At 44.7% G+C, this 25318-nt stretch overlaps 2 protein-coding genes across 11 annotated transcripts; both read right to left on the reverse strand.

Moving 5' to 3' along the window:
- Positions 1-13145: 13145 nt before the first annotated feature.
- LOC146753181 (rho GTPase-activating protein 32-like) lies at positions 13146-23786 on the reverse strand. 10 transcript variants are annotated; one of them, XM_085530988.1, is made up of 10 exons: positions 23685-23786; positions 23384-23469; positions 22783-22898; positions 20051-20189; positions 19146-19541; positions 18443-18850; positions 16717-17076; positions 16036-16234; positions 15204-15349; positions 13146-14982 (listed from the first exon to the last, which is right to left on the reverse strand). In XM_085530988.1, the coding sequence occupies exons 7-10, from the start codon at positions 16814-16816 to the stop codon at positions 14525-14527; spliced, it is 903 nt and encodes a 300-aa protein (XP_085387114.1). In that variant the 5' UTR covers positions 16817-17076; positions 18443-18850; positions 19146-19541; positions 20051-20189; positions 22783-22898; positions 23384-23469; positions 23685-23786; the 3' UTR covers positions 13146-14524. The 10 variants fall into 10 exon arrangements, with proteins under 10 accessions (XP_085387114.1, XP_085387113.1, XP_085387116.1 ...); XM_085530987.1 differs by having other exon boundaries at positions 19146-19821; XM_085530990.1 differs by having other exon boundaries at positions 19633-20189.
- Positions 23787-24055: 269 nt separating this feature from the next.
- LOC146753182 (rho GTPase-activating protein 32-like) lies at positions 24056-25281 on the reverse strand. Its single transcript, XM_085530996.1, has 2 exons — positions 24985-25281; positions 24056-24665 (listed from the first exon to the last, which is right to left on the reverse strand). Exons 1-2 carry the CDS (start codon positions 25160-25162, stop codon positions 24235-24237), a joined length of 609 nt encoding a protein of 202 aa, XP_085387122.1. The 5' UTR covers positions 25163-25281; the 3' UTR covers positions 24056-24234.
- Between the last annotated feature and the right edge of the window lie 37 nt (positions 25282-25318).

Consider the following 25318-nt stretch of genomic DNA (forward strand, 5'->3'; position numbering starts at 1 on the left):
CTGGAAGCATTCCGCCTCCAGACTGGGCAGATCTCCCTTAGAAACTCTCACTGGCCAAGATTTGTCTTACAAGGGCTCAGAAACGAGAGCCGCCTGGGTTGGTTCTGTGTGTGAGCACAGCCCAGCAGCACAGCCCAGCTGTAACCTGAGGGCAGGTGTGGGACGGAACATTGCCCTCAGCAGCACAGAGCTGCCCTCACGCACCGATCTGCCTCACAGGTACTGAGACTGAAATAGCACACCCAGTATTTATAGGCCCACAGAGCACTCCAGGAGGGTTAGTCACCGTGTGTGACGATGGACACAGCCCTCCTCCGAGGTCTAAAAATAGGAGGCTGCAAAGGACTCCTGCAGCAGCTCTGCTGAGTGATGCAGTACTGCTCACCATCAGCAGGAACACTGATTAACTCGGGGTTCCCCTGCGGTTACTCAGTGATATTCAACTCCTGCACTCCTTGCACTGAGCACAGCTAAACTACTACGCAATTAATCTGCGCAACCCTTGATTCTAAACGAGGGCTGGTAACTCTTGCTGACAAATGCACTTGACAGAACTGCTTTACTGGCACCCCCAACGAGCAGAACACGTTCTTATAAGGCAGAGGTGAGGTCAGCTGAGCCTTTTGTGTCACTTCATTCTTACTGTACACTCACCCAGCGTCAACAGCAAAACATGGCTTTGCAGTCTTCAAAGCAAAAGTGAACTCACTGGATGTGAAAAGCACCTCTGCAGAAATCCCCAAGGCAAACAGGTCAGTGTTAAACAGCTGCTGTTCAGAAAGAAAGCAGGACTGACAGAATGCTGGAAGGTACCTGAGGCGGCTGCACTGAATCTGTGCTGTGCACAGAGCTCTGAGAAAGACAGCATTCGTTCTGAATCCCTTCCAGCACACACCTACACTGATGCATTTATAAGAAGGAATTCAAAAAACCCGACTTCTCTGTCCTTAACTTTCAACTGTACTTTTGAACTTTAGATGCTGGCTGAGGAAAATGCAGGTTTTCAGGACATTGCTCCACTCGGGACAGTGTCAAAAGGGCACAGACTTCAAGAACCTTTCCCACAAGGTGTGTCCCTTCCCGGGCTGTCCTCCGAAAGATGCACGAGAAACACCCACTGACCACAGGAGACAATAAATAGCCATAGGGACAAAGGTGACAGCTGTACAAACATACTTTCAATGCCAGGTTTATCCAGAGCAGCTAAACATTTGGTTCTTAGCCCTTGGGAGCCAACAGATACGGCCTGTCCTCACCATATCCAAGACTAATGAAAGGCAGAGCGCTCCAACATCTGAAAAGCCAAACACCGAGTAAAACAAAGAAGGCGGCTCCTGCCTGCGGCAGAGTTGAGGGAGCCCCGACACCGCTGGAAAGGCCGCGTTTGTTTGCTTGCTGTTTTTCCACCTCCTGGCACGTGCGTGCAAGCCCTCGGGCACAGCTCCGTTTTAGCATTAAAATTACAAAGCATCTGCGGCGCGTCTGACACCGCTCCAAGTCGGCAGCGGCACGCAGCTCTGAGCGAGCGGAGTGGGGCACAAGGAGCACCAAGGGCTGGCACCGGGCGGGCGAAGCGTTGCCTCTGCTGGGCATACAAAGGAAGTTCCTCCTTGTCCTATCACTTGTGTAAAAATGTTATTCCCCTCCTACTTATGTTTAAGTATTGTAAAGCCATAGCGAGGTCTCCTTGAAGCCGGACTGAAAAGCCCAGCTCCCTCAGCCTGTCATCATAGCAGCAGCACTCCAGCCCTCGAGCATCCTCATGGCTTCCTCTGGACCATCGCTAGAAGTTCACAGTTTTCCTGCGTTAAAGACCCCAAACCTGGACGCACTACCCCAGCTGGGGCCATACAAGAGCAGAGCATAAGGGGCCGTGCCAAAGGCTTTGCAGGATCCCAGGTAGATGCCATTAGTTGCTGTCCCTTTGTGCAGTGATGCCAACACTCCATCATAGGTCACCAGGTTGGTCAGGCACAATCTACCCTTGGTGAAGCTGTGCCAGCTGTCTTGGATCACCTGCTCAACCCTCGTGTGTCTTTTTATTCAGAGGGCAGTGAGGCCCTGGCACTGTTGTCTGGAGAAGCTGTGGGTGCCCAACCCTAGAGATGGCCAAGGCCAGGCTGGATGAGGGCAGCCTGTCCTTGTGGGAGACAACCAGCTGTTGGAGGGAGTTGGAAATTTAAGGCCCCTTTCAACCCAAAGCATTCTATGACTGTATGAATTTCTCAGCTAAAGGCACAAGGAAAACGTAAGTACTAACATACCTGATATTAACAGGCTTTCTCCTGTAACTGCCGTGTTGTCTGCATTGCACCTGAGTCACAGTATGTAAACCCATGACCAGAAGAACCAGTCCCTCAATAAAACAAAAGCATGAAAACAGGAACATAAAGAGTCACATACAAGAGTTATAACTGAGTCAGCATCAACCAGGCTGAATCACTGCCAGACAAACAAGGAAGTTAGAAAACTCTGCATAACAGGTATTTTTAAGGGGAGTTTCCTCTTTCAGATTGCCTGAAGCATTTCAAATGGAATTTAATTTGTGAAATATTTGAGGAGCACTATGGAACAATGGTATTGAAAATCAATTATTCTTCAAAGTTAGGTGCAATTACAGGAGCAAACTGACATGCTTTCTAAGTCCAGTCACCGGACTACTGGCATAGAGTGACAGAAACACTAACTTTATCAGTACAAAAAATCAAATTCAGACCATATCTATTTAATGGCCTAAGGCATAGTGACTTCCATCACAGAATGTGTCAGAAGCACATTGATGCACACACATAGCTCCTTCGTGGGTGGTGTGGAGGGCAGCACACTGCCTGTTTAGTGCGCAAAACAGCACTGCACAAAGACTGACACTGGAGACAGGATCAGCATGTTGGTGATTGGAATGGTGACCAGAATGGAAAACCAGGCCAGTAGCACTGTACTGTGATATGTTTTGGCAGTGTAACTTGAAATACCACTTCCACTGTCCTTAACTATTTTGTCTCAGAAATATTTAGGAGAAATGAAAATTCTGTTATTCGCCGTTTAAAGAGAACATGAGAATTATCCATCATTTCACTTGATTCATTCCTGAAGAACCCTGGAGCTGCACATTCAGTACTAAGGAGCTCAAAGTAAAAGGACAAACCACGGGCAGCGTAAAGAAACAAAAGGTTGCGCCTGGTTCTGTTTAAAAGCCATTCCACGAAGGAGATCCAGCAGTCTCTGTCAGTAGTTCTCACATCTGTGATATCATAATCCTGTGGGGTTTACAGTTATGTTTTGGGTTTTTTTTTCCCCTAGAAGGAAACTATTTTATTGCCAGGAAGAAAACATCTGAAATCTCTAGCCAGCAAAATCCACTAAGGAAGGAACTTACAGACTGCGATCATTCTAACTTGGGCTGGACTTTCTGTCCTAGTCCAAAGATTTCTTTATGCTAAATATCTCCTACACCCTCATCAATCTCTTCAATCAGCTTGACTCCTCACCAGCATCCCTCACCCACAGTTGCTCACCTGTTGATTGATCAAAGATCATCCTTCCCTTTTGATTTACGTAAGCCTCTCCCAAAATAAGCTCACAACCAACATTTAAGAAATTACAGTAATAAGCCACCTACTCTGTGCCACTGCCTACATTATTCAGTCATACATTCTACTTCTTCTTTCCCCCTTATGGCTGTCATGTTTGTTTTTTTTCAGATCATTCATTTTCTGAATCCACGCAGGGTTGGTGACAAGGGCTCCTTATCAGCTATAATCATAGTAAGCAATATTAATAACTGAAGACTTTTCTCCTGAAAACTGAGGTGTCAAATTCAGATGCCTGCATAAGAATGGCAGCTATCACGTAAGAGAAGTTTCTAGCTGCCACAGCTGAGGGACAAAAGCATCGAGCTGTGACTCAAACACACTCCATATGTTCAGAAAGCAAAGAATCCCTACTTTTCATAGTTCAGATAAGACTTCCAATAACTTGAACAGCAAAACCATCAGCTGTGATGCTGTGCCGGTTTGAAGCTGGAATTTGACGGTCATTCGATGTGAGCATGAGAGCAAACACAACAGGGAAGAATCACATGATGAACAATGTGTTCTTCCACACTTCTGCAAAGTTTCACCCAGTGAGAACACAACATCCTGATGTTTTTCCTCCTCTGGTCTCTCAAATCTACTTCTTCTGTTTACAGTAAAGCACCAAGAGAAAGTAAAAGGGCTCACATGACAAGTGTACTTGATAAAGAACATAATAGGATTCGGAAAACAGTAGCATTCCTTGTTAAACAATCGTCTTGCTCCCTATTTATGAAGCTCAGATTTTACTTGAGCTATTTAGGAAAGCACCTTACAGAACAGCAGCTGGTCACGAGTGGAAGGCTAGGACGCATAAATCAGGCCTCAAGTGCAAGGACAGATGAACTGCTTTAACCTCTGCTGTGCACCATGGAAAAAAATCCCACAGACATTTAAACTATTATTGTGGACTCACTCATGGAAAATATTCCACCTGATACCTGAAAACCTTAAACAACAACAGCAGAGAAAGGAATCAGACAGTAACAGAAGCACATGAGCCCTAGAAAGAACAAAAGACAAGGAAACAAAATAATATGGATGCAGAAAAAACACCAAAAGACCCCACTGACATTTAAATGAGATGCAATATTCTGATCTACCAAGTATAATGTACTTCAAGATGTCTAATTACCTTGATGGCCCTTAACTGGGAAACGAGCACAGTTCCTCGTACTTCATTCCTGGCATCAAAGACAGACTTGATCTACTTTCTCCTGCAGCTACACTTGCAAAATACAAAATACAAGACCGTTTTCCCTATGTGGAAATGAGGACTGTGAGCCTCAGCCTTCCTGTGAGACTGGGACGAACAGATTCTGCTTCAGGAGGGAAATCATCCTGATAGTGATGAAACTGACACCCTGAGCAATCAGATCTTGCCTGAAAAATAACAAACTTCAAGACCTTTGGAAGTGAACTCTGCACTATGTTCCCATCTGATTTGATTGTGTTTACAAGTACTAAGAGCACTGTAATACATGCCTGTGCACCACTGCCTGGGTATAATTCTCCTCTGGGAGTGTCATTTTAGATGTTTCACTTACAATGCAAGCAAACAACAAGAAAAGGTCTCTGATGCGTGGCCTTCTGCCTACAGATGCTGTTTGCCTTCACCGAGACCTGCATTCCTTCATGTCCCCTGGGGATTATTAATGTGAGTGGTTTTGTATTTGAAGATCCTTACCTGTACTTTACATATGTCTGAGCTGACACCGCACAGTAACTTAGTGAATTCTTCCAGACTTCAACACTTTGGAATGAAGCCTGCAGCAGATGCAGCTCAGGGTTCTGTGCTCTAATTGCTCTTTATAGTGTTTTTCCCACAGCGAAAAACCCTTCTGTTTCTCATTATGAGGAACACTGACCCTTGAAGGTAAAGCCTGATCAAGTACCTCAGCCATTTCACTGCAGTGCTCTGCAGTGTTGTGCAGTGCTGCATTAAGGTCCTGACAGAACAGTAAGAGCCTTTCCACAAAGCTGTGCCTTTCAGATGCTGCTCCTTTGTCTTGCACCTCCTCCAATCAAAGCCTGGGAAGCCAAGAATTTGAGGACTTATGCAAACAAGAAGGAAAATATCAATTTACTTCATGTTCTACAAAAGTCCTTCAAACATAACAGGCTATTCTGAAACAAACTGAACAAGCAATTAGGCATCATATCCTGCAAGCCTGTGCTCTATGGGTGATGCCTCCTGAGCAGCAGCAGCTGGGAACCTCCACTAATTCAGCTCCTGCAGACCCAGGTGTGGTTTCTTTGTCTTTGCCGTTCTTTCTACTTGCCCTGCAGATGAACTTAATCTATTAATATATAACAGTAAGGAAAGATTTCCCCTAGAGACAGCAGTGAACTTAAAACAACAGGTAACTGGTTTTATTTTCATCTTACAGAGAAAGAAGTTGAAGTAGTACTTCTAAAATCAAGACCTGAATGTTTCTGAATAGCAACAGCGCTTTGATATCTTTTGTTCCTCCCATCTCCACATCACTGGAATCAGAACTCAAGCAAGCTTGATCTGTAAGATGTTACTATTGACAGTATGTCTGATCAGCTTCAGGACCTACACACAGGGACACACAGACATGTTTACCTTCAAAAGAGCAACTGCAGTGTCCTTCATCGTACACTTACATACATTATGCTGAAATATTTCAAACTTAATTGCACGTGGTCCAGAAAAGACACAGACAAAATGCAAACTGCAACTCTTGAACTCCAAATGTGACTGCAATCACAATTAATTAAATCGCTGCACATCAGGCCATTTCATGCATGTTGGAATTATCACAGCTCCAGCTGCCAAAAGGCAGACCTTGTGCTGTTGTGCTCTTATCCTGCATCTCTCTCAAGCACAGAAACCCTTCACTGAGCTTATGTAATCTGAAGAAAAGAGGAAGAAAATTCATCGTGTTTATAGCAGATCGGGGGAGGAGGCCTACAAAGATAATCAGGTCTAACTGCATGACAGCTTCAGGGCTGAGCACAAGTCAGTTCACGTTGAGGACACTGTCCTAACGCCTCCTGGACACTGCTGGAGAGAAATTTCTCCCCAAATCCAGTGTGAACCTGCTCTGGTGCAGCACTGTGCTGCTTGTGCAGCTCTTCCTTCCACTTCACAAAAGCACCCCATTAGTTAAGTTCTGCTCAGCTGTCCACATCAAGGATCCACGTCAGAAATCAGCACCTACACAAACACATGGTCTCACCTTCAGCTGTGGCAGTCCTGCATACAGAGTGCTTGTCTACATAGCAGTGGCCCTGCTCAGACTTTCTGGCTGCTCCCAGTCAGTCCAATGAAACTGACATTACAGACATTTGGTAACAAACAGCTCAGGTGTGGTCGGGGTGGCGCTGGTTGGTTTTTCTCCCTATGGCAGCCATGAGGTCTTCTCACCATTTGCTTTTGGGTCCCTCTACAAAGTGCAAAGAAACACAGTCCGCTACAGATGAGTCAAAAGAGAAGTCTTGGTCAAGTGCTCTAAATTGCTAGTAAAGAAGCCCTGCTTTCTAAAGAAGCCTATGAAATTACTCATCAAAAGGAACCTGAAACTGAATATATCCCTACATCCCACTTCCCAACATGAAAGGCATTTAAACACCGATACATGTACGTGACATCACTGTATTAAAAATAAAGGAGAGAGCGCTGAATGCTTTTTTTCAGAGCTGCTAGGGAACATCAACACAACTGTCAGCATCATCCCTCAGGGCACCTCCAACAGCACTGACAACTTTGTACTTTACAGGCAGACATGAAGTGAGAACTGGGAGTGCTGTTACAGTCCCAGTACAAAGCAATTGCTTTCTAATTGTGCAGCAGCACGCTTTAAGCTTCACAACCAGATGAAACTTTGTTTTGTGTATGACTCTACGATGACTAAGACGAGCAATTCCCTCCTGGTCTTCTAGAAAACAGACTGAAAACCTGTAATTTATTGATACTAAAAAAAATGCAAAACAAATTCACATCACAAAAAACAAGATGCAAAAATGCCCAAGCCTCTTACCTGTCAAGATAGCAGAACAAATGAAACCTTGCAAAGGGAGTATAGATTTTAGCCAGATTTCAGCTGTGACAATTCAAGAAAACATCTTCCATCTCTTTCTGCTTATCCTGAGGCTGTAATTTTTCTTGTCAGTGAAAACACCCCCCGGAGAGCACGCCATGCTCAGGGCTCCCACATGCCACCTTTACCAGATTATCCTCAGGATGTCAACTCAGGGGGGACCCTCAGCTCAACTGCCTACAAGCAACTTTGTTAAGGGACAACTCTGCTATGAGCACAAGCAGGAGTTTGGTCCACTTATTATTTGGCAAGATCAACGTAGAAGTGCTATTCCCACCAAACGCTCTCTCAGCATGACACAGTTGGGAAGGAGAAGCATTTTGCCATCTCTCTGTGAAGCTGCATGGCTCAACAACTATGTTGTGACACTGTAAAGCCAGCCAGGACATGGAACTTTCCCTCTGTGCTTCAGCGTAACCATGACGTGCCTGGGGAGGGCAACTCCAGTCTGCCACTCCACCCTCGTCCTGTGCAAACACACACAAGCTATAGTTTAATTATGGGTATTTACTTTCATTTTAAAGGTTTACTGGGAGTTATCTCACATGCTACCTTGTTTCAACGATACTGTGCTCAACTTTTGATACCAGCAGTTGCTGTACCAATAAAAATAAATCCAACTAAGCAATTATCACAACACAATTATGGTCTAACTAGTACTTGCCAGAGTAAAGGCAAATAGAAGGATGAAGGAGTACAGCCTAGAAGAACGTGAAAACCTACGAACAACATTGTTAAGTATCCATATAGCAGGGAAAAATACCCAAGCAGACAAGAACCGATACACGAGAATTAAATGTTAGAGGCACCAGCTGCCAAGAGTGAGCTGTCTGTTCACAGTGGTCAAACTACACTTCAAAATGACGCCAGCAGACAACGAAACCAGGAATCAGGTGCTCCCACGTCCTCACACCAGGCTGCAGTAGGGCACATTTCTTCTTTCTGCAAACAAAGCCTTGTTCCAGTCACACCGTGAGACTGATTCATGTTATTGTTTGCACAGTCTGACAGTGGTTAAAGCACATTTAATAGAACAAATAATACTAATACCCTCGTGGTTCGCACATTTTACCAATAGAAGAAATTCTAGTTAATAACTTATGTCTGCATTAATCTGAAAATGATTGCAAAGAAAACCTATCATAAAGGAAAGCAGAACCTCCTTAGGTTGTTCAGAATGAACACTGACAGCCAGAGTGTTGGACCTGGGTGTTAAGGGGATGTGTGCAAAGTCATTCTTAACATAAATACTTCTGAAAGAACAGGTTTATGTGACAGCCTCACATGTTCAAGAATCAGTTATGAGCCTGCTATCCGCAGCACAAGGAGGCAGGAGGAATACTGATAAAAGTCTTCAGAGACTCCCTGGTTCCTTTCATTTGCAGCCCAATTTTGGGGGAAATGTAGGTCACATTTGCAAGTTTGCTATAAAAGCGTGTGAAATAGGTTTTTTTTTAAGAGGGAAAAAGCACCCAAGATTGTCACATAGTTTAAATCTACCTCAAGCACACAGGCCTTAAAAAACAAACATAAGCAAAGCTCTCTAGGCAGGAATCTCAGAGTGCCAGGAAGGCGTTTTCTTGCCTCATTTGTTATCAAGCCAAATACAAAAGTTTGTTCAGATAAGTAAAGCTGCAGAGCAGTTGGGACATAACGTATATCTCAGATTTAATCTCAGTTTTTAAGACTAACATCTGATAACCAAAACCACTCTGCTGTAAGTTGCAGACACAAATATGTAGAAATCTGCATGCTTTCCTCTTTCAGCATGCCACAGGACATGGGTTGCCTGGCTTATACATCTCATCCTCCAGGAAAAACAAAAGAAATCCATTCTTTTATTTCATCTATAGCAGGCACAGAATATTATGCAATTACAAGTTCTCAAAACATCATAAATTTAAACAAAGAGATTCTAGCACCTCCTACATGTAGCAGCCTAACCACAGCGTCTCACTCCACCCAGCTGCAGCTCTGCACGGGCACAGCAGCAAACCACGAGGAGGTAGGAAAGCCCAATTCAGCTGCACATCACAGTAACTGGCGTGCTGACTATCAGAGTGGTGGAATCCTTCCTCAGTACAAAAGCTAAAACGATCTGTAGAAACTGATTCATATTGCTACCAAAAGAATCTCTAAAGCTTCAGGACTTTAGAAAAGGAAGGTGAGCTCCTGTCTCAATAGGGCATCAGTCCAAAAGCGGACAGCAATCAGATGAGTTTTTCATAGCCCCGCCACAAGCAGAACAGATGAAACAAGGCTCAGGAAGGAGAGACAAGTGAAGTCCTCTGATAAGCACTGCTCTATGAAAAAGAAGTTGGCAATGAGTGCCATGATTGTTTTCTGTTCTGCATGTCATAGAAATGGAAATAATGCTTTGGCACAAATAGCCATCTCTGAATCAATCAGCTGTCCACCACCAGAATCACAGCAGGTGCCGCAGATATGGCAGCTCAGCCTACAAGAGGTGATGGCATCCTTTTTGAGAATAGTTTTGTACTAATCTGACTGTGAAGCCCCACGGGAGCTGGTCTTACCCTCCACTATTGGTATGACTGAAGCTTTGCTGAGGAAATTTTAATTTCTCACTTTCCTTTTTACTATACGCTCTGGGTGTCTGGATGAGGAGCTATGAGATGTGGTTGTGGCAGCAACGGCGATGGGAGGGCGGTTGGACTGGATGATCTTGTAGGTCCTTTCCAACCTTGTGATTCTATGATTCTATGAGAAGCAAAATCACAGAAGATAAGCAGGCAGCAGGAGGGTCTCTCAGTGCCGTGAAACATCCCAAGTTTCTAAAGCCATCTTTCTCTAGCAGATGAGAATATTCTCCATTTCCTACAGGCCAAACTTAGTTAGGACTGAATAAAGAAGTTGAACCCACTGAGAGACCAGGCAAAGGCAGAAGAGGCAAAACTTACACGGTGTTCACAGTCCAGAACAGGAAGGCCTGTCTGTTTCAGAAAGACTTTGGCTAAATGACACTCTAAATGGATACATATAATAGTCATTAAGAACCTCACGTTAAATGAAATCCAGTGAACCCTGGCAAAACAGAAAATGGAAGCATTAAATGAAGAGAATCACCCTGCCACAATTAGCTTCTGCTTCTTCCCTCTCATTCAAAGTAGTTTCAGGTTTGCTGTTGTAAACTCAGCATTCACGAGCTGCTTCTGCACATCAAGTTCCTCAAATTTCAGAAGCAAGGTGTGCAATTTAAAGTTTGGTTCCATTGCAGTTCATTCAGTGCTGTTCTGTTCCAACACATACAAACCTTACTCTTATTTTCGGGCAAAAACCAAAGTGATGGGGTTTGCTTGCTGCTTGCTGTGGCAGATGGACTTACTGACTTTCTGTCTTTGTTATCTCATGGATTTCACTGTACAATGGAATTTTATCTCTCACTGTCTTGTTTGTAAATAGGTGATAATTCTTCCACAGCTTCCAAGTGAGCTGTTAAAATAAATGGAGAGATTTCTTGTAAAATATTTGGATTATCTTCTAATCTACAGGTCATATGCCTTCCCATTCTTGATTGGATAGAACAGCCAGCTCCTTTCGACTCCATATGAATATTCCCCCAAAACACACTTCTTGTGAGAGGTGGTAGAGGTGGGTGAAGCTCAGAAATAAAGGGAGGAACAGATTCTCCTTCAGGAACAGCAATAGTAGAGGCTACACGGTGTCTGGGTTAGTTCACTCAAGAAACTAACAACTATTCCCTCCATGTTGTTCTTCTGTGTTTGCTCTTATAAATGAAGCTTATCGTTCGTGCTTGCTTGTGGATTTGACCAGCTGCACTCTTAGATAGCTGAGAGAATTTCTATCAAAACACTATTTAAAAGCTCCAGCCATTCAAGGAACTTCAGGCTTAAGGTCTGGGATTTAAAAATACATATATATAAATATATATGTTACATATGTTATAGTTATTTGACTACCTTCTATATTTAGTTTACATACCACCGGGTCAGGGAAAGTATAAAGTCCTCCCAGCTCCCAGTCTTAGCCACAAGTTACCTAGAAAAGACAAAGCTTTCATCCTCTGCCTTGAGGATTAGATATAAAGGATCCTGACACCTTGCGAGGTATATTCTTTTTCTGTCAGCGTTTTCTGCTTGTATGTTTCTTTCTTTGTTTGTTTTGTATATGATTTTATTATTATTGTTCTGTTTTTCCTTGCTTACTATGGGAGTTGGAGAAAAGTACAAGGTATAAAACGTCCCATCAACTCTAAAGCTTAATGCCCTTCTTAAATGGTTTAATATGTTCTGAATTGGTCAACAGGGAGAAGTGTTTGGAGGCTGAATGAATGTCTTGCATGTTGTTGTGTGTGCCCTTTATTGCTGTACACAGTAGTCTGTGTAAGGACTTGTTCTCCAAACCATCTGAATGTTTGTTTGCCATGATGCAGCAGCTGTCTCCTTCGTAAAGAAGGAAGCACGAAAAAGACCACATTAAATTCATTCATTCTTAGCAGAAAGGAAACAAAGAAAAGAATTTTTAACCTGCTGTTAGCCATGTTTGGAAATAAAAAATCACTGTTTAGAAATACCTGGAAAGTAAGTACACCATTCTGGAAAGTCAAATAAATGTGGTGCAAAGCAAACTGTCTCTGGCTTTGCCAAATCAGGCCTTCATTAGCCAAAGGATCCCTCCCTTTTTCTCGTAGTGATAAAGAAATTCCTTTTATGGTTCTACTATTTTCATTAGTTATTTTGGGAAGATTATCTCCAGTCCAGCAACTCAAAGGTTTTGGGATGTACCTCTGGTCCCAGTTCACCTTGCTGAACCTGTCAACAAAACTAACATCACCTGTCACAGAATGATAGAATCATGAGAGCTGGAAAAGACCACTTAGATCATCCAGCCCAATCATCAGTCCATCACCACCATGTCCACTAAGCCTCCTCTCCTCCTTCTTCACTGACCTTGGTGACTGCAGGGCTGTTTGTCTCACATCATTCTTGCTCATAGCTCTCACATATGCTATGCAGGGGTTTGAACCTTCCTTAACAAAGTTATCACAGAAGTGCCAGCAGCATCACTCCTTGACTCAGCTTTGGCCAGCACTTGAACTTCTGTCTGACATGGGGCAACTACTGGCCTCTTCCTACAGAGAACAACACTGCAGCCTCTTTGCTGCCACAGTCCAGACATTAGACACACATGTGTAACCCCTTCCTTTCACTCCCAAAGTGCACGCACACACCGGTACCACAATGTCCTTGTGCAGCTCCAACACTCTGCACACCCCTGTGCACACACATATATGTGCATGCTCGTCCTTGCACACATACCCACAGACCTATACACACCTGAGCAACCCCACTGGTTTGGGCAAAGGACATCTGAACATCAAGACAGTAGTTTCGGTCTCTGAGTTTACACTTAGAGAAGTCTAATCTGGGACAACACAAGTCAGTGAATATTGGGCCAAATCCTTCTGTACTTAATTTTCTTCATCATCATTGTGAAGACGAATAAAACAACAGCACGTTTCTCATTGTTTTTAATGTTCTTTTATTTCTATTGTACAATAAAATTTACATATAAATATGTTCAATATAAATTTATTTTTCCCATGAAACACCTAGACATTTTATAGTTTGAATAAGAACTGCGTCTGCTTTGTGTTTCTTTCCCATTTACAAAACTCACTGCTTTTAGGTTTATGCAAAATTGTTGAGGATGAGATCACATTGATCTGCTTGGTTCATGCAATCTAACCTGGATACATATGACATAGGAACGTGGTCATCCAAGAAATTCTCAGGAATCAGAGAAGTAAGATTTAGGGTGATTAGGCCCTGGAACAGCCTCCCCAGATTAAGTAGTCACAGCACTGAGCTTGCCAGATTTCAGGAAGTATTTTGGACAGTGCTCTCAGACACAGGGTCTGATTTTTGGGTAGTCCTGTGTGGATCCAGGAGTTGTACTTGATGATCTTTTTGGGTTCCTTCCAAACTGGGATATTCTATGGTTCTATGGTGCTAAAAGTATGTTTAGTCAACAATGCAAACCATCTCTCATACTCTAATAACAGAGCATAAGATGATTCTGTCTGTATTAGGTGGGATGAACTCAGGATATATTCTGAAGTAGGAGCAGTGTTTGGTCATGTGTTATTTCACTCGGAAAATCTGGTAAGACCATACCATAATTCAGGGCAGACAGCAGGCCAAATCTTCACTGAGCTGAGAAGGTAGCAGGATCTTTGGCAGGTACAAGTGGAGTTCAGACACAGTATTCATGTGAATGAATCATCACATCTTTCTGCTTTGCAAAAGGTGATGTTGATCTCTTAAAAGAGGCCTACATATGCCACAAAGACTTCTGACCACATTTCTAGTGCTCCTACCAGGAAGTTTCAGAGAAAATATCAACTCGTTGTTCCTGTAACATTTCCTCTGAATCTTGTTGGATTTGATGAACTTTGCTGAATTCAAATCAGGGTTTCCAGGGGAACTCTGCCAGTTTTTCAGCAGTGCACTGTGACGTTCACAGCTCCGAGGCAAATCAGTTACATGGACTAACTGAGGACCAAGGATTCTTTTACTTCAGGGTCTCCAGCTCAGGAAGATGCCCTCTGTGATGACAGCTCTTGAAATGAAGAAAAGGGTCTGGGGCCATGAGCTGGCACTCAGGGTGGTATTTTTAGTGATTGGGTATATCCATAAACAGTTATTTTCTGCTCTTATCCAAGTTTCCTCAAGATGGACTTTCCCAAAATTTGATGAGGTGCCCTTTATCTGTCAACATCTGCTTATTCTATCTTCTTCTCTTTTTAAAAATGCCATATTTTAAAATGAACACTGGAAATTTTCTCTTCTAAGCATTTCTTCTTCCAACACCCCATCCCGTTGACTGAGCATGAGCGTGCCTTTAGTCACTTGGAAAGACAGGACTCATCCTTTGCTGTTGAGGAGAGAGTGGCTCGGAGCTCGTGCTGCTGCTGGGTGCCTGGGACTGGAGGCCTGACTCCAAGTCCCCCTCCAAGAGGCTCGGCTGCTCCTCAGTGACAGTGACTTCGTCCTGCTTGGAGGTGCCACTGTTGGGGCACTCGGGTTGTGTTTGGTCTGGGCTGCTCTGCAAAGGCACCAGGCCACAGTCCAGGCTGGTGACTGTGTTTTCTGGCAGGCTCAGATCAGCCCCTTCAGCAGAGCTGGGAGAAATGAGTGCCTGAACAATGACCTCCTGCTCTCCGTCGCTGCTGGCACACGGGAGGCTCTCATTTGAATTGCAGCAACTTGTGCTTCCCATGAGGTCGCTGTTGATGGAAGCACTCTCTGAGCAATCAGCACTTGACCTGGCTCTTCTGGGTTCACAAGAGCTCGATTCACCTAGGAAGGAGTGGATACACAGGGGTTAGCATCCAACTTCCTCTGCCCATGGAGGCAAAGGCTTCAGAGAAAGCCTTTTTCATCCTTTGGGAAAACAGGGGTCAGCTGAAGATGTCAGGTATGGGCTTGAACGCCAGAAGGAGGTACAAGCCCACTGAAAGCATGAATTCTACCCATGTTGCTGACAAGCAGTGCTTTGAAAGCTGGATTTGCACCCTTACCTGCCAGGACCACGCGTTCTGCTTTGGAAGGCTCCCTGGCACTGCTCTGCAATTGGTGTTTGGCCATATGGGATCGTTTGCGCAGGCAGAAACAGGAACACCAACTGCCAGCAGGTGATTCCTTCCTCTTGCCGGGAGAACATGGTCTGCAGAGAAAACAGAGCAGTCGTGGTGCAGGGTGAGGGAAGAGCTGCACCGAGCCCTTGCCAGCAGTTCCCTACTCCTGGCACTGCCTGCTTACTGCTGAAACACAGCTTAGAAACGCGCTCTGTTTCAAACAGCAGAGGATGCTTCCATTCCTACAGCTCAGCCCTCAAGTCCTGCTGGCTACATTCCTCTCAACCGTGTCAAGCAAGATGCGGAGCATGTGAGCAAAGGCTCAGCAGCAGGACAGGAGCTGGCAGGCGTAACTGCTTTCTGAGAAAATGGTGCAGCCATAAGGGAAGCTCAAAAGCATCTCTGACTCTTACGTTAACACCTCCTTGGCCTCAGCTCACTGCCATCTTTAATTTCTAGTGCCAGCAAGTCCGACCAACAGCTCTGCTTACAGGAGAAGCGCAATTGGTTTCAGGTGCGTGGCCCTGAAATCTGGAAAACCCCAGTGTTTCCAGGTACAGGCAGCACAGGCCAGGATAGACACCAGCGTGGCTTTCTGCATCTTGTGACTGCCTGCCCAACCAGGAAGGAAAGGCACCTTGTGTGGCTGAACTGAGCCCATAGTGCAACTGTTTTTTAGTTGAGTGCTTGGAGATATAATGGACAAAAAATAAACCAATAGAAATCACCTGAACAATGATGATAGGGGCTGGAAAGGGAATTCCTCTTTCTTTACCTTTCAGATGGAAAATCAATGATTGCGTTGAAGTTCCTCAGTACAGCTGCAGGCCCTTCCTCCACTTGTATCTTGCTGCTCCGTGTTGCAACAGGAGAGCTGCTCTGGCCTCTCCTCTCAGCCTGTGCCTCCTGCAGTGTGAGCAGCTTTGTGGATGGAGACACCCACACAGACTTGGGCCCAGGCAGAGAACTGTGCCCTGCAAGGGAAAACCACAGGTGAGATGGAGGAGGAAGCAGCAGCACAGCCATCCCAGTTCTGCATTTCTCTCAGACTTGCTTATCCGAGACACTGGAAGAAGAGGAGCTCAAAATAACCGTGTGCTCAGAGGTATGCTCGTGGCAAAGGACACAGCCACAATTAAGAGCAGCTCACTGTATCAAAAACAGGCAAACAAAAATCCTAGAAAAACTAGGGGTCTGGGATTTCAGAAAGCTTTGCTGCCACATTTCAATCAAGCTTCAACTGCTTGCAAAAAATCTTAACAGCAGTGATGGTTTTCTCCATGTAAGGTTTGTGTTTGGACACACTAAGGATCCAGGAATGGGGCACCATATTCTAATCTAAGCCCAGAAGCCTGCTGTCTCCTCAACAGTAATAGAATTTTCAAAGGTCTTGGAGAAGCCCTGGATTGGATGAAGCTGTCAGATCAAGATCAAGCTAATGGAGGAAGATGCTCACCTACTCCCTCTCCCATGGCTGGTGTGGATTTGGAGCAGAAGATGACATCTGTGTGGCTGATGAGTAATTCCACAACAGCTGACTGTATCTGCAGCTCCATGCAAGCAGCTTTTCATGCGCAGGAAGATTGGCTCTGCTGGGATCTGAAGAAAAGGCAGATCTTACAAGTCATTTCCCCGAGGTCACTTCCCCAAGTCTGAATTTCTGTAGCCAAAAACTGTCAAGCTGGGCTCTGGAGACTTCCGCAGTGGGCAAACAGCGATGCCACTGATGTGATGCCACTAATTCTCCTGGATGATCAGAGACACAGCAGTCCCAGCTAAACAAGTGAGTAGAAACTGTCATCTAGAAATTGTGCACCTGGGTTGGGGGACAGCAGAACTAAGCATCGTGTTGAAATGGAAAAAGAAGTTTACCTTAAGAGGTTTGGAGCCCACACTATCGCTAAGTTCTTAGCATGCATGTTTATCACCGAGCAGATCCCTGCCAGAGAAATCAAGTGTCTTATTAAGTCCCATGGGGACAGTGCACTGGTGGTCAGCACTGAGGCAGACTTGATGCCTTCCAAGAGGCATCTGGGGAACACAGAAACACAGAATGACCCGGGTTGGAAGGGACCTCAAGGATAATGAAGCTCCACTCCCCCTGCCTGGCAGGGCCACCTATCTTCCACATTTACTAGACCAGGCTGTCCAGGGCCACATCTAACCTGGCCTTGGACACCTCTACGGATGGGGGATCCACAACGTCCCTGGGCAGCCTGTTCCAGGACCTCAGCACTCTCCTAGTAAAGAACTTTCCCCTAACATCCAACGTTAATCTTCCCTCTTTCAACATAAAACCATTTCCTCTTGAACTGATATTATCGGCCCTTTCAAAGAGTTAACACCCCTCCTGATTATACACACAGCCCGTGCCATCAAGGCCAAGCGGTGCAAGCACTGGGCAGCTTTACAGCCTGATTGCACAGTGCAGCTCCTCGCAGCAGGCATTCGTCTCCAAGTCCACTTTGCTATTAACCCCATTCTACCAATAGCAGGAGAACAGCAAAGGAAAAGGAATTCTCACAACCATTGTGAATAGCTTAAATAAGCACCTCCTGGCACCACCACAAGTGCCATCAGTGAGAGGCAGGATGTGGCAAAGACGTGACTCATGGGGCTAACAGAAAGAAGACCTCAGAGCTGGGGCACTGCTACAACCACTAACCAGGATGGCCACGGAACTGGTACGTGTCATTTCCAAGACATTGCCCTGAGCTTATAGAGATCCTGGCATACAGCTGCTCGGTCAGCAGAGGGTTCAGGAGCTCCCTGAAATACATCTTACACAGGGAGCTCACGCTGTGAATGTCTTGGACGCTGAGCTCAGGAACCTGCTCCATATTGAATTCATGGCTGCAGAGAAGGACACAGAATTGGGCAGAGGGCTTTGAGGAAGATGAAAACAAGTCCAAAGCCACACAAAATACAGTCAAGAAAAGGAAGGACTTCTGCAGAGCCTTCCATACGGTCTCACATCACAGTTAGAAGCAGGAGAGCTCTTGTGGCACAAAGCTTGGAGCTGGAGAAATCAAGGCTGCCTCTAAGATAGTGCTTGCTAAAAGACTTGTGCTCTAGACACCTCACACCTTCAGTGTTCTTCTTTGGACATATCCCAGGATTTCGGTGTCCTTCTTGCAGTGAGGGGCCAAGAACTGAACACAGAACTCAAGGTGAGGACTCACCAGTGCCAAGTACAGGGGGATGATCGATTCCCTGCTCCTGCTGACTCCAACCTTCTGCATTCCAGTTCCAATCTAAACCATTCCTGCTGTGGTAGTACTTGAATCCTCATTTGGGGCTGGACCTCAACAGGTCAACACATCAGAAATAACACAATGTGCATCTTGAAGACGTGTCTCAAAGCCCAGAAAATCCAACTCTCTGACCTTGGCACAACTCACCAACCAAGAGCCAGGCCTTGACAACTTGGCTGATCTGAGCACATAGGAGGGGGCCAGACAGTGGACCAGAAGTGTCCATTTCCACTGAAGCTCCTTGTAGAGAACAGCACCAATCAGCAGGCGTGAATCAATTCATTCACAGGCTTCACAATGAGTCTGTTTCTTTATAAAAGAAACCCACATCGATTCCTAATCAAAAAAGGGAGGAGTTAATATGGACCAAAGAAGTTTCTGTTCCTACGCTTCATCCCTCACCCCAACTTCCCTTGCCCCATCCCCAACTCCTGGATGATGCCCACAAGCTTAAAGGCAGGTCTCAAACCCACAGGGCTCCGTTCACAATACTCCATCAGAATGGATGTTACACTTCTTCTATACACTCAAACAGACTAAGCAGTGGTATCTCAGTCACTTAAAACACACAGAAGCATCCAAACCCAGAGCACACACATCCCTTCCTGTGGTACTGCAGCCCACAGCTCACCTTCACACCTCTGTTGATTCCTGGTGTTTTACACACATGCAGCCTCGCTACGGTTCCATGGGTGTCACACAAGACCTGCAGGACCTCTTTCTCCGCAAACCCCACCTGTTGGGTGTTTCCTGTTGGCACTGAACATGAACAAATCTACCGCTGAGCAACAGGACGTGAGACAAACAGCAGAAAACAACCAACCTGCAGAACTAACTCGTTTGGGTTGGCCCAGATGTTAGCATGCTCCCTTTCCATGGCCCAGGCCAAGCTTGATGAGCTGCTCCTCGTTTGCAGAGGGGGAGAACGCTGCAGATGGGATGTGGTGGCTATGCACACATCATGCCTTTCTCTTGCTTTTCCTCTCTCCATCTTCCATTAGCAAACAGCATCTATAAGCTTTCCTTCCTGAAAAAATCACTGGTTAAAAACGAATTGGTAAGCTTGCTTTTAAAACTGCCTTCTTTATGCAGCTTGATGCTTTAAAGCAGAAGCTCACCTAGCAATGGTGGGTCAAGTACAATTTGCCCTTGGTCAATCCATGCTGACTATTCCTGAAGATTCTTCCTCTTTAAAGCTCTGTGTACATCCAACCTAACTCCAAAATCTTATCAACTGTGCCTTATCACTTTCCATTGCGTTTTAAAATCCTCACTGACTCCTTTACTTGTTCCCTTGCTTGCTATTTCTGTGCAAACCAAACACTGGAGTTAGGGTTCTTGTAAAATGAACCATGGCCTACAGGTAGAAGGCACCAAAATTTATGCTTAACATACTTTGCTCAATCTGTATCTTACTTCGGTCAAGGTTTACTAGATACTGAAGTATGGAGTAAGCACTATATACAATGAGAAGTAAATTTCTGGATTAAGTGCTATATTTTTTCTGTAAGAAACTAGCACTACATCTTTACACACCTGCTTTGTTCTCTGAGTATTTAGATCAAGCGGAGATTCTTCAAACACTGAAGCTACATCAGAAAATTCCATGGATCCAAACACATCTGGCACATGGCTGCAGTCTGGCACATCTTCATTATGTCAGAGCCTTTTCAGACTGAAAAGAAATGTGCCATTGAGATTCTTTTGCAGAATTAAAAGAAAGATTTCATCAAAAGATTTCATCACTAAAATCTAAATAAGATTGCTTTGCAAGTTCCAAACTATGGCTAAGAGCTAATGCAGGTCCACAAGCCAGCAGCAAAAACTTTTATATTATGTTCTTAATACTGTAATTTTGGATTTGACGTTCATATCAAGAGCAGAAGGGAAATTACTCTTAGAGCTCAAGTCATCTTTCACAGCCTGTGTCAACAAGAGCAGCACCTCATAGCCTTTGGTTTGAAGACCCGGACCACAAGCTAGCTAATGATTTTACACAAAATTCCAGAGTTCAAGTCATTGTTTCTATTAGGGCTGCAATTCTACTGAAAGCCTTCAATTTCATCACACTGAATTATCACTGGCACCACACATAACTCCACGTTACATATGTGATCACACGCAACCTGGCAACTTCAGACAATTCCAAAGCACTCCACGTGTACTTTGCTACTAAAGTACAGAAAAAGGAATTAACATCAGAAATAGCTGCAGTCAAAACCATCTAAGAATCCAAGTCTCCAGGAAACAAGGAAAGCAAATCCTCTCCAGGACTGTCTTCTAAAAGGAAACAGATCAGAAAGGTGAGATCTTTCCCCCTTTGATCACCCACTCATGTAACGTCCATGTCATTTCTAAGTATGCTGCCCAGACCAAGACTGAGGATGCTTCAGAAGAAGACCTTCCCTGCTAAGCCAAACAGAACAAGTAAGGTACCAAAATATGTAGAGCCAAACATGGAAAGGTGCTCTAAGAAGGTAAGCATCACAAGAGACCAACAGGAATGCTTACACAATCCAAACAATGCACAATGTCTGTTCCACAAGCTGCCAAGAGGAATGTGTGCAGTACTCACAGCGCACCATGTACATTGCTTACTGCAGTCATACAACTTCGTAGGACCAGACCAACTTACTGAAACATTTTAATGAACAGACCGAACTGTATGGAACTAGGAGGACAAGTGGTGAGAGACCACAGGCTGAATGCAAGCCAGCAGTGTGCTCTGACAGAAAAGAAGTACAACACGATCATCAGCTGCATTAAAAAGCAGCACAACCAGACCACGACAAGTCATTCCTGCTTCAACACTCACTGGACCACATCTACAATACTGTATCTGGTTTTTGGCCAGGAAGGATAACAACCTGAAGCAAGTTCTGGGGATGACCTCCAGCCTGTGCAGGGGGCTGAAGCTCCCACTCAGAGAAGAGAAGCTGGGGAGAATGATCTTTGTTCAGAGTGCCTTCCAGTAGCCTTAGATAGAGGGATTTCATAAGATGCCTAGGAAAATGCTCGTGCTGTAATGATTTGCTTTACTCCGAGATACCAGCAGCTTACAAAATGCCAAGCTCTAACCTATTGGTGAGGAAATATTCAAGCCTTCCAGTACCTAACCTGTGCTTCAAGACTTCAGTGACAGAAAATCCATTGGATGGGGCCAGAGGAATGCATCTCACCCCATACCCTCTGTACAGCCACCATTTGTTTAAAGGATCACTCTTCCTTGAGGCACAAAACTAGAGCAGGTTACACAACAGACTGACACCACAAGGGCTTCTCTCTAGATACAAACTGCAGCAAAGAGCATCACAAAAATGTGAAACCAACACTCAGATCAGATCTGTGTCTCTGCTCTGCTCATTAGGAGCATCATGTTTTACTCCCCTTTCAGAGGAAGATACTTCTTCAAGGATAACAAAATCCAGCTCAGCTACACAACACAGTACCAAATAGCAATAATTATCTAACATTTCCTGTAGGGAAAGAATCCTAAGCACAAGTTATTCTCTGAGTTTCAGCTGGAACTGAATTATTTTCTTCAGTGTCTGATTTAATACTACGTTTTCATTCTAGAGAAACAATGGAGATAGCGCAGTGATGCTTACAGTTGCTGCCAGGCAGCGTTGTACAGAGCCACAGTCAATCTCAGCTGAGAGCCCAAGGAAGTGAGAAGGAACAGAACTAGGACAGCTGACTTAAACTGGCCAAAGGATATTCCATACTATATGACATATTGTGGAAGGAGTTTTGAAGGGGGTAGAACTTCATGTCAATCTCTTCCACTACTAGGAGGCTAACTGGACACTGATTGGTAGGTGGTGAGCAATTGCTTTTGCATTCATCATAACTATTATCCTTTATCTCAGTAAATAATTCTATCAATTCAATCAACCCATTAGTTCTACTTTGTGTTACTTCTCCCGCCTTAAGTTCTCTCCTGCAATCCACTGGAATGGAGTGGAGTACTGTAACTTTCTCTCCCAACAGAAAAATAAAAACACATTCATTATTATTTATGGAAGACTGACTACAGTTCAGGCTCACTGGTTTGAGGTCTCTAGGCATAACCCTGACTGTGAACATAAGCAATTGCTGAAACAGTCTGTCAAAAAAAGACTGGAGCTTCCTCTTCCAAAAGGCGGTCCTTAGAAACAATGCAATCAAACAGCTTCCCTGTAAGATAAGGTTATCTGAAAATGCATTTAGAGAGTATCAGAGAAAGGTAAGTAACAATGACAGCACAGAAAGCAGAAACTATTTCTTACCTCTATGACTATAAATATTTCTTTGGTGTCTCTCTTACGTGATCCAATGGGCAAACATGTTGATGACTTCAGTTCTTCATGGCATCAATTTCTGTTTTAGCATGAGGCAAGTCATCCTTAAGAGACCATAAAAGCAAGCGATGAGATTGCTAACTACTGTGACATACCAGGTACCACATCTGACTGCTGTGAAACATAACAAGCACATACAGGACAGTACACAATTCAACATCAACTCAGCAATGACTGACATCACTCCCATAGAAATTCTGAAACAGAGCTGTGAAAAATGAAAAGTAAAACATTCAGCATTTTCATTGGCATTTTGGTAAAGTTGCTGTAATAATGTAACAATAATGTAATGTAATGTAATAACGTAATAACTTCCTCCATTTTACAGCCAGAGAATACTGCCCTCTGAACAACGAGGAAGAAGATTTGTGGTGCTCTGTTAAACTTTTTCCAGCTCTACAGCATCTTTCAAAAGGCAATGGGACCAGTAGGCTGCATTCGTATGTACCATCCCACCTGCCCCCGTGTTCTTGAGAACTCCACAACTCCAACAGAAGATATTCTCATATTTAAATGCCTTTTGGCTTACCCCTACAGTAACTTGCTCCATGATTTTTAGTGCAACTTTTTCACCAGTAAGAAGATGCCGCATAAGATTTACGTTTGCAAAACCACCTACAAATCAAAACACAGATGCTTAAAGTTGAGTGTGAATTCTTCTCTAATATAATATTACAATTTCCAACTGGTTTAAAAAACGAATTTCAAATTTATACAAATGAAACCTGACTTAGAGAACTGACAAGAGCTGTTAATCTATTCTCAGATTAATTCTAGAGTGGTGAGACAGACTGTTAGGCGTGCTGTTTCTGTACAAAGATGACACTTACCCGTTCCAACTGTTTCATGGAATTCCTAGTACTTGAGAATTTCCTCGTAGTCACTGACAGACATCCTGAATGTGCAAGAACTGAAGATCCTCCAAGCACGTGCAATGAGGAAGTGCCAGCAGTGTTCACATCCTACTTAGGACATATTCTTAGAGGCAGAAGGGACACTCGTGGCAGATCCAGCAATGCTCATCTTCTCACCAACGTGCATCCCCCTCTCACCCAGCAACAACAAAACACAGTGCATGAAGCTGGCTTCACTTAGGTTAACAATATGGAACATCCCTCAGGGCTTTGTGCCACAGAGCAGTAGCAGGGCTGGACTACAGCTTGAGGAAGCAGTGGAAGCCTTTCCCTGTATGGTTACAGTGTCCCTGCACGCACCCCACAGCCAGAGCGTTGCAAGCTGAGCTGTCTTGCTGTTTCTTGTACTCATCCCAATCTCTGCGAATGAAAACTCAGAATTCAGTCAAGGCGTTGATTGAGCACGAGCGTGCCTTTATTCAATAGGAAAAAGGAGGGGGTGTGAGGTCTGGAGGAAAGATGGGACTCATTCTCTGTTGTCTGACGAGAGTGTCTCAGAAGTCGTGCTGTTGCCCGGAGCCTGGGACTCTTGGCCTGATTCTACCTCCCCCTCCAAGATGTTTGGCTTCTCCTCTGTAATGCTGACCTGAGCCTGCATGGTTGTGCTGCTGTCGGGGCACTCGTGCTGTGCTTGGGCTGGGCTGTCCTCGAAAGGCACTCGGTTCAGGCTGGTGCCTGAGGAGTCTGGCAGGCTCAGGTCAGCAGCTTCAGCAGGTATGGGATGAACGAGAGCTTCAACGATGATGGCATTCTTCTCTTTATAACTGATGTTATACGGAAGGCTTTCATCTGAACTGCAGCATCCTGTGCTTAGTAACAGTTCTTCATTGATGGAATCACAGGAAGCTGCATCGTAACATGCCCGGCGTCTTGGAGATATACAAGGGCTCGGGTCACCTAGGAAGGAGTAGATGCACAGCAGTTAGTGTCAAAGTTTCACAAGATGAATCATGAAACAGGTTCTTGACATTTGGCTATGCAGTGATGGTGGGCAGAAGCAAATAGGCTTCTAGCAACAGTGTCACTGCCTTGAAAGTGATCCTCGTGCAGGTCCAGCTCTTGTGTTGACAAGAGACTCATTTGGGAAAGACAGGAGTCAACTGAAGATGTCAGGCACAGGCTTGAATGCCAGAAGGATGTACAAGCCCACTGAAAGCATGAATTCTACCTGTGTTGCTGACAAGCAGTGTTTTGAAAGCTGGATTTGCATGCTTACCTGCCAGGACCAAGACTTCTGCTTCAGAGGGCTCCCTGGCACTGCTCTGCAGTTGGCGTTTGGCCACAGGGGAAGGTTTGCCCAGGCAGAAGCAGGAACGCCAACTGCAAGCTGCTGACTCTGCCCTCTTACTGGGAGAACTCATTCTGCAGAGAAAACAGAGCATGCTGTCAGTCATGGTGCAGGGTGAGGGAAGAGCTGCACCGAACCCTTGCCAATAGTTGCCTGTTCCTGTCAATGCCTGGTTTCTGCTGAAACACAGCTTAGAAAAGCCCTCTGTTTCAAACAGCAAAGGATGCTTCCATTCCTACAGCTCAGTCCTCAAGTCCTGTTG

This window comes from Coturnix japonica, unplaced genomic scaffold, assembly GCF_054131305.1.
Source record: "Coturnix japonica strain WE unplaced genomic scaffold, WE-NBRP24 Scf039, whole genome shotgun sequence".
Classification (NCBI taxonomy): Eukaryota; Metazoa; Chordata; class Aves; order Galliformes; family Phasianidae; genus Coturnix; species Coturnix japonica.

Bases quoted from the DNA above. Each gene is read 5' to 3' on its own strand.
- LOC146753181 (XM_085530988.1), bottom strand. From the start codon at position 16,816: ATGGAGCTGCAGATACAGTCAGCTGTTGTGGAATTACTCATCAGCCAC. The intron at 16,235-16,716 runs GTGAGCATCTTC...TTTCCCTTGCAG, and splicing joins AGCCATGGGAGAGGGAGTAG to GGCACAGTTCTCTGCCTGGG. The intron at 14,983-15,203 runs GTAAGGGTGCAA...ACTCCTTCCTAG, and splicing joins AGAACGCGTGGTCCTGGCAG to GTGAATCGAGCTCTTGTGAA.
- LOC146753182 (XM_085530996.1), bottom strand. From the start codon at position 25,162: ATGACTGACAGCATGCTCTGTTTTCTCTGCAGAATGAGTTCTCCCAGT. The intron at 24,666-24,984 runs GTAAGCATGCAA...ACTCCTTCCTAG, and splicing joins AGAAGTCTTGGTCCTGGCAG to GTGACCCGAGCCCTTGTATA.